Here is a 13045-nt window from a genome sequence, read left to right as displayed (position 1 = left end):
CTGCTCTATAGCATACTCCCACCTGTTTCCTCTTTGCTCTCATATTCACATATCCCATTGGCTCCATGTTTGCATATCACTGAAACAAATGTTTGGTTTTTTTTAGTTTATATGCTGTATTAGATGCTGCTTCTTGTATTTATATAATTTTTCCTTTATCTGTCTAGTATGCTGTTGTTAGCATACATATGTTTGTTTACAGTGAACCTTTGGGGAAGGGACATCATCCTTTAGATTAATTGCTTGAAATTTTTATACCCAGTGAAATGGTATTTTATATTAAACTTATTTTGCTCTGGCAACATTATTACTAATTCATTTTTACATCATTTTACATTATTTGTAAAATAATAAGAGGAGTATACTTCAATATAGTACGTAGAACACTTCCGTATGATACTCTCCAGAAATTAAAAAGAAAAAATCGAAAAACTTACATTAGAGTAAAAAATAATTAAAAACCAATTAAACACAAGTAAAATCAATTTAACACAATTAAATCAATTTAACACAAATTAAAATTCAATTTAACCAATTAAAAATATTAAAAAGAATCTAACAAAAATATTCAAAACGATTTTCCTTCCTGAAGCTGACAATGCTTTTCGACTGTATGTCGTGATCACAGGAATGAAAATTACTGAATAGGGTTGAACGTGAAACTTAAATAGTGATTATTTGTCTTCGCGCATGCGGGTAAAGGTCCACGCATCGGAGATCAAATATGGCCGACAAACATTAACAGAATTTTTGTGTAATTTAATTTCTACGGTTTCTGTAATTAATAGTCATGTGTAATTATGTTGGACATTAAGTATTTTGGCCTTGTTAAATAAAAAAGTATTATTTTTCATTAATGGCATGAAAGGCTAATTCTGACGCTGCTGAACGAGAAGCACGAACTGAGGCTTCATGTTGATTTACACGAATATTCAGAGAAAAATACATTGAACCTTAGTAAGACAAGTTGCAATCACTGCAAGAAATGTTGTATACCAGGTCGTGTGAACGTGGAAAGAACCGAGCGATTGTTCAGTATAGTGTGTAATTTCCGTATTGGCCTGGCCACAATTTTAAATTTGGTATCTTTAAAGAATATATTAAGCTGTTTGTGGGACAGAAATAAAAAAAAAGGTGTAGTGTTTTGTATCCTATCCTCTACCCTAATTCGGTTTATAGTGCAAGGTGATAACCCCTGTTTAAGAACCTGCTAGTTAATATTTGTATTTCTGAGCCCAAATCAGATTCCGTCGTTGAATATTTATAGGCATTTAGAAACTGATTAAAGATAATCAATCTTTTGTAGGTGAATGAGTGATAGCTATTATAATATAGAAGCATACAGGTGTTTGTAGGTTTTTGATAGATGCAAAATTGAATTTTATTCAAGTCCCGAGTAAGCGTGAAATTTAGAAAGTTTAATGACTTTGTATCTGTATCCTTCCCTTTCCAATGTAAATTTGAGTCTAGAATGAATATTATTAAACAAATGTAAAATGTCGTGATAGTACTACTATCAGTAATAACTAGAACATCGTCTAAAAACCTCCCATAGTATGTGATATGGGGCCAGAAAGGTCTCAGATATATATGCTCAATCTTTGAGAGATAGATCTCTGACATTAAGCTGCTCAGGCTCAAACCATATTATGTGAAACCATAGTATGTGATATATTCTGTGGTAGTACCTTACACAATGTACTACCACAGAATATGTCAGCTAGTTCATGAACACCCCCTCACCCAGTATTCAACGAACCGATATGTTAACAGATTACAAATCTTTCCTTGTGTACACTATCTCAGGACCAGATTTCACTTTTATCCAAAGGATTAAATTATAATTTACCACCTCGACAACTACCTAAAAAACAATGCGTAATTGATATTGAATTTGGACTTTGTAATGTTCCACAAAAAGATTTATTTATTCAACATGTTAACCAAGTAGTGAATAACATAAAAGAAATGCGACTTCCTAAATTGAATACTCATGACAGTTCAGCTTTAAGAGAACTTCTGGAAAATAAAGACATTATTATACAGAGGGCAGATAAAGGAGATACAGTGGTAATATTAGATAAACCTGATTATATTAATAAATTAGATTCAGTTGTTTCAGATGCCTCCACTTATCTTGAAGTAGACCCGTCACTGTTTACCAATTTGGTCAATCAATACAATAAAATGTTAACCTCGTATCGAAAAAACGACTACATTACTATGGCTCAGTTAAAGGAATTGAAGGCCAGAACATACAATATTCCTGCACTTTTCAGTCAGGTAAAATTACACAAGACTGGATTTCCTATTCGACCTATTGTTTCCTACAGGAACTCGGCATTTTCATCCTTAGCCACACATGTATATATCATTATAAAACCCTTTAGACAAGTAATAAAATTTGGGATTAAGAACTACGATACATTATTTAATAATCTTAAAGACTCTGGACTTGGCTGCTTAATGTCAGAGATCTATCTCTCAAAGATTGAGCATATATATTTGACACCTTTTCGACCCCGTATCACATACTATGAGAGGTTTTTAGACGATGTTCTAGCTATTACTGATTGTAGTACTATCCAAGGCATTTTACATTCGTTTAATAATATTCATTCTAGACTCAAATTTACATTGGAAGGGAGGATACGGATAAAAGTCATTAAACTTTCTAAATTTCACGCTTACTCGGGACTCAAATAAAATCCAATTTAGCATCTATCGAAAACCTACAAAAGATCGATTATCTTTAATCAATTTCTAAATGCCTATAAATATTCAACGACGGAATCTGCTTTGAGCTCAGAAATACAAATATTGACTAGGAGGTTCTTAAACAGGGGTTATCCCCTTGCCGCTATAAACCGAATTAGGGTACAGGCTAAGGATAGGATAGAAAATACTACACCAATCAACAATAGTAATATCAAAAAATACTTTATTTCTGTCCCATATGTTGAACAGTGGCACAAACAGCTTAATATATTCTTTAAAGATACCGAATTTAAAATTGCGGCCAGGCCAATACGGAAATTACACACTATACTGAACAATTGCTCAGTTCTTTCCGCGTTTGCAACACAAATTAATGACCTGGTATATAACATTTCTTGCGGTGATTGTGACCCATCTTACCATGGTTCAATGTGTTTTTCTCTGAATATTCTTGAAAATCAACTTGAAGCCTCAGTTCGTGCTTCTCGTTCAGCAGCGTCTGAATTAGCCTTTCATGCCATTAACGAAAAACATACTTTTTTATTTAACGAAGCCAAAATACTTAATGTCCAACGTAATTATACATGACTATTAATTGCAGAAACCGTAGAAATTAAATTACACGAGAATTCTGTTAATGTTCGTTGGCCATATTTGATCTCCAGTGCATGGACCTTTAAGGCCATGCGTGAAGACAAATAATCACTATTTAAGTTTCATGTTCAACTCTATTCAGTAATTTTCATTCCTGTAATCACGACATACACTCGAAAAGCATTGTCAGCTTCAGGAAGGAAAATCGTTTTGAATATTTTCGTTAGATTCTTTTTAATATTTTTAATTGCATTAAATTGACTTTTAATTGTGTTTAATTGGTTTTTAATTATTTTTACTTTGATGTAAGTTTTTCGATTTTTTTCATTTTAATTTCTGGAGAGTATCGTACTGAAGTGTTCTACGTACTATATTGAGGTAAACTCCTCTTATTATTTAACAAATATTGATATCAATGTAGAATGTATTGAACGTTATAGCTCTGATTCATACCGTCTAATTCCTTCTATGTATGTAGACAGTGTGCGAGGGGGGGGGGAATTCTGAAGTTGTGTATAGGAAGCAGATTGATGGGTGGATGCTGAACTTGGCTATTGTATCCTGAAGATGGTTCTTATTAAATCTATTGAGAAGTTATTATACATGATCAGTTTTGGATAATGTTGATTTCTGAATCACGGTTGGGCCCATCACAAAATGTCAGAGCTTTCAAGATCATAAACATGATTATTAAAATCTTGGTATTGAAAAGGTAATTTTATCCAAAATGAAAGAATATTAGTAAATTAATAAGAGGAGTTTACCTCAATATAGTACGTGGAACACTTCCGTATGATACCCTCCAGAAATTAAAACGGAAAAAACGAAAAAATCGACAACTTACCGGTACATTAAAGTAAAATATAAATAATTAAAGTAAAATATAAATATGAATTTTCATTCCTGTGATCACGACAGTCGGTCGAAAAGCATTGTCAGCTTCAGGAAGGAAAATCGTTTTGAATATTTTCGTTAGATTCTTTTAATTGCGTTAATTTGAATTTTAATTGTTTTGAATTGATTTTGAATTGTGTTAAATTGATTATTTAATTATTTATATTTTACTTTAATGTACCGGTAAGGTGTCGATTTTTTCGTTTTTTCCGTTTTAATTTCTGGAGGGTATCATACGGAAGTGTTCCACGTACTATATTGAGGTAAACTCCTCTTATTAATTTACTAATATTATTATCAACGTAGAACATATTGAGTATTACAGCTCTGATTCATACTATCTAAAAATGAAAGAATGCATCCATTGTCTACAAATTTCAGGTGCCTCCGTAGCCAAGTGGGAAGGAGCAGCAGTGCGTAGCACACGCTTCTTGATTAGACCGGGGTTCGAGCCTGTCACCACCAAATATGGAGGATGCGGAAAGGTCAGGGAATGACCACTGCATATCCCGGAGCAATATGGCCTTAATTGCTAATGTTCCTAAAAACCAAATAACTAACTAACTAACGTCTACAAATTTCTGTACACTCAAGTTTTCTTCAGCTCTGAAGAAGTTTGTTATATTCTGTGGATAAGAAAATGTTAAGAAAGGACTAGAAAACATTTTATCTTATTTGTTTTTAAAGCTGACATGTGAATGAGATATTCTGTATGCAGTTGAAGCTCTATATAATTGACCCCCCCAGGGGAATGAGAAAATGGTCATTATATTGGAAGGGCATTATACTGATTGTTCATAAAATAGCATTAGGTTAATGAGAAATTGGCTGGGATCAAACACATAGGATGTTATTTTGTGTGGGAGACATTAAAAAGAGGGTCTCTATAAAGAGCTTTGATTGTATATGACAGTAATGCCAGAGAAACAAAAAAATATTATAAGATTCCCAATTGTGGTATTTGTACACACACACACACACACACACACACACACACACACACACACACACACACACACACACACACACACACACATATATATACAGTGTGTCTTAAAAATATTGGTACAAACGTTTAGGGGAGGTAGGTAACATCTAAAGGAATGTGAATCGCATAGGAACCCATAACCGGAAATGTCACGGGAAAGTAGTAGCAGAGGCACAAGAAACAGAAATGACACAAGACAGTAATTAGTGGCAAACATTTATTTGTAATATTAACAATGGAGTACGAGATGGATGCATTTCATGATGTTACAACAGATGCTCGAAGGTTCCACCATGAGGCACGATACATGCGTGACACCTACACAGCATGGATTGGCGGACATGGTCGAACACACCTGGAGTTTCTTTGACAGTAGCAGCAGCACAGCCGACCGGGCTAGCCGAGTGGGTAAAGTACCTGCCCGGCAACCCAAAGGTCGCGGGTTCGATTCCCGCCTCGGGCTTGGATCAAAGTACTGCAAAAACCTTGGGAGGTGCAATATGGCCACAGAAGCCGATGCGCCAACAACTACCAAATCAAAAAAAAAAAAAAAAAAAAAAAAAAAGCAGCAGCACAGATGAGTCTTCGCCACGAGATCCATTTCTGTCTCCATGGGCGATTCATACATGATAGATTTGAGGGCCCCCAGAGAAAGAAATCAGGTGAGCGTGGGGGCCAGGCAACGAGTCCATCATGGCCAATCCATTGATGCCCAAAACGCCTGTTCAAATGGTCACGAACACACCTTTCATAATGGGCAGGTGCCCCGTCATGTTGAAACCAAATGTTGGGTCTCACATTTGCTGGAACATCGTCAAGTAACTGGTAGAACTTGTTCAAGAAAGATCAGATATTTAGTGGAGTTCGTGCGGGATGGTAAGAGATATGGGCTGACTAAGCAGTCACCGACCATACCTGCCCACACATTTATCGCAACGTGATGTTGTGCCACATGGGGGCGCACACCATGTGGGTTGTCGTGAGCCCACACATGAGCATTGTACTGATTGAATAAGCCATCCCGAGTGAAATAAGCCTCATCCGTGAACAAAACATAGGCTGGAAAATTCAAGTCTTGAACACTTTCTTGGACAAACCACTGCGCAAAAGCCACATGTGTGGGATGATCTTGGGGGAGCAGTAACTGAACCCTTTGGAGATGAAAGGGGTGTAAGGAATCATCGTGCCAGACACGCTGTACACTGCAATGAGACACTCCTAAGGCAGAGGCAATGCCACGTGTGCTGGTAGTAGGATTATTCTGGACGGCATTCAACTTTCTTTCTTTCATGGCGGGAGTTTGCAGGCGCCTCCTTAGCCAGGTGGGAAGGAGCAGCAGTGCTTAGCACACACTTCTTGATTAGACCAGGGTTCGAGCCCGTCACCACCAAATACGGAGGATGAGGAAAGTTCAGGGAATGACCACCGCATATTCCCAGAGCAATATGGCCTTAGTTGCCAATGCTCCTAAAAGCCAAATAACAACAATAACAACAACAGCAGGAGTTCGCGTTGAACGTGGTCTGCCCGCACTTCTCCCGTTACCTCTAAATGACTCATAATCGCATAAATTTTGATGCGCACGCAAACAAACGGTGGTCCGGTATATGTCTGTCTGGGAAGCTTTCTCCATAAATTCGTTGAGCGGCTCATCCATTTCCCTCTGCTAATCCATACACTAGGTGCATGTCTGCCAGCTCACAGTTTGTATATCGATGCATGCTCTTCGTGCAGTATTCGCCACACGAAGAGCATGTATATTGATGCATGCTCTTCGTGCGGAGACTACTGCTTGAATGAGTAAACCAAAAATTTTCCCTCTCGCAAATTGATGAACAGCGCAGTCTACCGACTTACGGTGATGTTTCCAGTTATGGGTTCCTATGCAATTCACATCCCTTTAGATGTTACCTACCTCCCCTAAACGTTTTTACCAATATTTTTGAAACACCCTGTGTGTGTATATATTTTTTTTTTTTTAAATCCTGAATGTTATTCAATGTATACAGAATACAGTAGAGTGTCAAAACGTCAAAAATCTGAACGAGCCTGCATTTATTTTTTTTATGCTGGTGCCATAAAATAATTATAGTAAGCATCAGTTATCATGTTTGCAAATTTAATTTTGATTTTATTAAACAGCAATTCTAATAAGCTAAAATCGGAGTAATATTATCCACAGGCTATAAAAATGAAGATACAAATCACTAATTTACACTTTTATTACCTTACCAATTAACAAAATTAAATGATACATGAAAATCGAAACACAAACTGAATGATGAATCGACATATGATCAACAAACTTAATACTCTCCAACTCAATATTGAAAAGAGTGAGAGATCTGGCAAAAACGCAACGAAGTTTGAAAACGGTGCAGCAAAAAATAAGTTCAGTAATTATATTTTTGTTAAAGGCTTATACGCATGTGTTACTGAGCTGAAAGGTCCATTTGTTTTGTTACCTATGAATAAAAATACTTAAGTACAACTTAGTGTTTTTATTTATAAATTTACTAAACCTTTATTTTTTTAGTCTCATGAACAGTATTTTTGATAAGTTTGAAAATCCGAACAAATTGGAAGTCCAAACTATCCCCAGTCTCAGTTAGTTCTGATTATTGACACACTACCGTACTTCAAAAGATGCATTTGACATCAAATATGATTATTAAAATTAAACTTAAATGTTGCTTTCTTACCTTCAAATCAGTTTGTCAGACAGAAGAACATGTTTTTATGGTTTGATGAAGGACTTGCCAGTAGGCTTTTATAGAGGTTTGTGATGTAGATTTAGAAGTCCTTCTGACTCTGTTAGAGAAAATTAAACAAATGCATTATTCTTTTCTTAGTAAAGGAGTCTATAGTAAGTTGTAACTTTCTTGACTTCTCCATGGACCACTGAACTTCTTTCTATATTAGGATTAAATTCTTCCACAGTATTTTAGAACTTCTCAAGATAAGTGAAGGCTTCATTGAATTTCTTCACATTCGAAGTATTTGTAGAAAGGCTTTTAATGAGTACATCATCATTTTGATCTTATTTGCTTCTTGCATGGCAGTCAGATCTTTATTGGACATAGGTCCTGAATCAGATGCAATCAATTCATCCAAACTTCCTTTTTAGCGGGTTTCAGGGATCTCCTCCTAACCTTCAAAATTTGTAACTAATTCTGGGCACAACTGTTTCCATCAAACACTGATTCCTTTATCTTAGCCAAGAGTCTCTAATGTTAACTGTGTTATAAATGTTATATCTTTTTCAGAATTCCTTCATGGTAGGTGTAATCTCTCCTTCAGTTGCCCTGTATCATAGTTGATCTTTTGCTTCATGTAGTGCAGATGAAGCCTATGGATCAAGCTATGATGTAGTGCAGATGAAGCCTATGGATCAAGCTATGATGTAGTGCAGATGAAGCCTGTGGATCAAGCTATATGACTTTTTGATCTATAGGCTGAATATCACAGGAGATATTTGAAGGCATAAAGGCAACTTTAATTTCTGGATAAGCATCCTTGAATGAATGTGGATGTCTAAGGGCATTGTTCAAAACCAGCAGTGTGTTTAATTCTAAATCATTACTGCCATAATATTGTCTAACTGCTGGAGCAAAATGAAGACTAAACCAATCCTGAAAAATTGTTCAAGTAACATAGACATTTGAATTAAATTTCCAGATGATTAGTAACTTACCTTTTCTCTTCTCCTTTAAAGCTTTAGGATTTTCTGAAAGTAGCATAGGTTTTATTTCACCTGCTGCATAGCCACTAAGCATCACTGTGAACCTGTCCTACCCTGTATCCAAATACAACTTTCTCCTCTTTTTGACAAGTAGATTTGTGCATGTATTTTTTCCAAAATAATCCTATCTTGTCAATGTTAAAAATTTGACAAGCAGAATATTTCATGAGAATCTCCTTGTGCACTAATCCTAGTGCACAAGGAGATTCTCTAGTCAATCTAATGTTTTATAACTTAGCCTTATTCTTGAACTTACTGCTTGGTTGTTGAATCTATTAAACCAATCTTTTAAAGATTATTTAAAGAATTTTAAAGATCTTTCTGTTTCCTCAATCCCTTGCCCTTTTAACATAATTATCAACTGCATACATATTTCCAATATTTTGTACATGGTCTTTAATTTTATCCTTTCCTTCACAAATGAATGCACAACTTTGGTCTGTTGAATACATAATTGAGGCTAAAGATTTGCAATTTTGGCATATCCATCATGCTTGCTTTGTTTGAAGTTGGTTGATTGCTGGAACAAACTTCTGTCTGTCTTTGTAGAAGTTGATAGCTTAAATAGATTCAAGGCAGAACTAGACAAACATTTGGAGTGAGTGGATGGGTGAAATGAGAAGGTTTTTTTTTTTTTTTTTTTTTTTTCTTTTGACTGATGCTATGAAGCTTGCTTTCTTGCATCATGTGCTTTTACTAATGCTAATCAATTCATGGCTGGGTCCATTGTTGTTCTCTGTATTTATTAATGCTATTGATGAAGGCATATCAGGCTTAAGTTTGCAGATGATACAAAGGTTGGAAGGGTGATTAACCGTAGTAACTAGGGTATGCCACTGAAGCAAGATCTAGACCAATTAGATAGATGGGTTGAGAAATAGTAATCAAAGTTTAATATTGACATCTGCAAGGTACGTCATATGGGGAGCAGCAATCCCAGAATAACTGCCAACTGTGTGGTACCACACTCAGGGTAGTGGAGAATGAAAAGGACCTGTGGTAATTGTGCTGTTAAATGTGATGTTTTCCAAGCAGTGCAGACAGGTTGCTAGGAAAGCTCATGGGATTTTGTCAATGATATATATATAAATTTTTCCACCAGGGATAAGGGGGGGGGTGATTATCCTATTGTATAAGGCAATGGTCAAGTCACATCTTGAGTACTGAATACAGGTCTGGAAGCCTCATTTTAGGAATGATGTGAAACTGTTGGAACAGATGGAGAGAAAAGTGACAAGATTAGTGAGAGGAACAAAAGGGTTCTCTTTCTAGGGAAGGCTTCAATTCTGCAGGCTGGAGGCTGAGCACCTGCAAGGAGATCTGATTGAGGTGTTTAAAGCTTTGAATAGATTGAGCAAGCTCAATGCTTTTGCAATCCTTCCTTTTGTTCAGACTACATGCACATGAAGGGGCATAAATTCAAATTGAGGAAGAATGGTTGCAATATAGATGGGCAGAAGTGTGCCTTCACCTAGTCGGTATTTGGTTGTTAGAACACACTCCCATCTGGTTCTGTAGAGGTGAGTAGTTTGAATAAATTCAATGAAGAACTAGACAAACTATTAGAAGTAATGGATAGGTGATATGGGAGTGTTGACTTTTTTTTGTTGGCTTATGCTCTATAAGGTTGCTTTGTTGTTTGTTATTTGGTTTTTAGAAGCATTAGCAACTAAGGCCATTTTGCTGCGGGGATATGTGATGGTCATTCCCTGACCTTTCCACATCCTCTGTATTTGGTGGTCACGGGCTCGAACCCCGGTCTAATCAAGAAGCATGTGCGCACTGCTGCTCCTGCCCACCTGGCTACGGAGGCACCAAGATTGCTTTCTTGCATCATTTGCCACTATTAATAGTAATAATTAGCATGCAAAAAGGTTGTTTATTAGACTTATGCTTCTAATCTGACAGTCTCCCAAATATAAAATATTTTTATATTTGGGGTCTGCTGGTATTAAACTAGGAATCAAGAGGCATATGTAGCCAAAAAACATTTCAACGACTCTACTCTAGAGCTTTGTTACGTTTACATTTTATATTTATATTTTTTTCAAATTGTAAGTAATTAAGAATTTTTTTTAACTTATACTCTCTTTCTCTCTCAATAAATCATTGAGAGAGAAAGAGAGAGTTTTCAATACTTACCTGGCATTTAGTTTATGTCATCAATTTGAATACATCATAAAGGTTGCTTTTTGTTTCCTTTTATAATTTTTTGTTTGTTTATTTCAGCTGCAAATTAAAAATCTGAAGACTCTGCCTGACATATTAATAGTTAGTTGTGGATTAGATAATCAACAAGATGTAGCATTCTGGAAAATGCAGCTAGAGGTAACTATTTATTCATTTATATACTGTAAACTTTTTTATATCTGACTGTCAGATATACTTTTTATTTAATATTCAATCCATTTTTAATCTGGTTATGAATTTAATTAAAACCTTAATTTGTTTGTCAATCAAACTAAATTAAATTTTTGGATATAAGGTGAAGATGAAGTGGTGGATGATAGGAAGACATCCACCAAGAAATTGGAAGTTAAGGGAAAATTTTCTAGTTTGATCAACAAGGAGACTGGAAAAGATTAATTCGATATATTTGTTAAGATGTGGGTAGTATGACAGATTCAGTTACATGCAATGTCATTATTCTCAAATTTTACTGCATCAATCACAAAAGAAATTATTTGACTTGATTCTTCTACACAAAGAACTCAATGGTTTAATTTCCATTCACACAATTTAATTCACAATTCAGTTTATTTTGTACAATTGAGCTTTAACTCTTCCGCTGGACTTACAAGGAACATAGATAGTTGTCATCTTCATGTCAGAACAGACTACCTTTGCTGTGTAGAATGTAAATGACTTATGAAGGCAGCACCAGGATCATCAGTTGAACTCTACAGGGATCAAAGTCATTTTTTTTAATTTATTAAATTAGGTGATCCTATCCAGCTTTTCTGGCTACTGCACCACCTCTTTTCAATACTGTACAATTAATATCAGACATATACTGCCACTAGTTAGTTGCCATCCAGGTACATGGAGCTGGGTGAGAGACCTACTGCTGAGCAAACAAATGGGATGTACATAATTCATATGCATGCCCCCAAGTGTGGTGGCCATGTATGTTTTTCATGTCCAAGGAGTGTTATAAATCAGTGTTATAAATCTAACACAAGTGCTACCTCAACAAATCAGTTATGTCCTAACAACAGAAGTAAGATGAGACATGCCATCACATCTCAAGTAAATCAGTTCAACAAAATTAGAGTCGTAATAGCGAAGCACATCTTCCTCTAAAGCATAGGTTCCCAAACTTTTTCGGGCCACCGCCCACTTTGCAAGACATAAATTTTGTAACGCCCCCCATTATAACAGTTTTCCGCGTTCCAGCCGTTTGATATTTTCAACGTAAATAGCAACTAATGATACATTACTGCTTATGCCATTAAATTATTGAAAAAGTAGTAGCCAATATGTGCTTCATCTTGAACACAGTTATTGCTATTCCGATTTTGATGAAACATAGTCCATATGTAAAGATTTTAAAGTGTATGCTCGAATAACATTATGCACAGTATCATACAATGGTTTAAATATGAAAATTCGGAATATATATCAAGAGATTGCAAATGCATTAGTAAGAATCTTATTGTAATAATTAAAACACCATCAAATATATTAGGAAATTGTTTATTTCAAACTTACAAAGTAAAAATACAAAGAAAAAATAACAAATTAATGTGAAGGATGAGCCTGATGCATTTTTAAAAGTTTGTTAATATCGGGTTCAACTTTCGTTAAAAACAGTCGTAAATCGCCACGCACAGTTATATGCAATCGGTTCCTTTTCTTAGATAGTAAATTTGCTACAGCACTAAATCCACGCTCAGCCAAATAAGAAGATGGAAATGCAATTAAAAATTTCTACACTATTTCCCATAATCTAGGGTACAGTGTCGGTATTGATTTCTGAAGCCAGAACTATATTACAAATATAGTTCTGGCTTCAGAAACTATATTACTATATTACAGAAATATATTACTGCAAATATTACGAATAGGAATGTCTTTCTCTTGAAAAAAACTTATTCATTAGTTTAAAA

General features: G+C 35.4%; 1 protein-coding gene across 2 annotated transcripts in view; it reads left to right on the top strand.

Annotated features, from left to right (window-relative positions):
* The window catches only part of PAN2 (PAN2-PAN3 deadenylation complex catalytic subunit PAN2), a 588859-nt gene that overhangs the window by 313917 nt on the left and 261897 nt on the right, over window positions 1-13045 (top strand). For both annotated transcript variants that reach the window (XM_090383685.1, XM_090383686.1), the window contains exon 17: window positions 11166-11264. In XM_090383685.1, coding sequence (XP_090239811.1) covers window positions 11166-11264 — 99 coding nt within the window. The remainder of the gene's footprint in view (window positions 1-11165; window positions 11265-13045) is intronic.

The sequence above is a fragment of the Mastigoproctus giganteus genome, chromosome 10, assembly GCF_048544385.1.
Source record: "Mastigoproctus giganteus isolate SK-2022 chromosome 10, ASM4854438v1, whole genome shotgun sequence".
In the NCBI taxonomy this organism is placed as follows: Eukaryota; Metazoa; Arthropoda; class Arachnida; order Uropygi; family Thelyphonidae; genus Mastigoproctus; species Mastigoproctus giganteus.
Note: the sequence above shows the minus strand (reverse complement) of the source record. Positions and strands in the feature narration are given on the sequence as shown.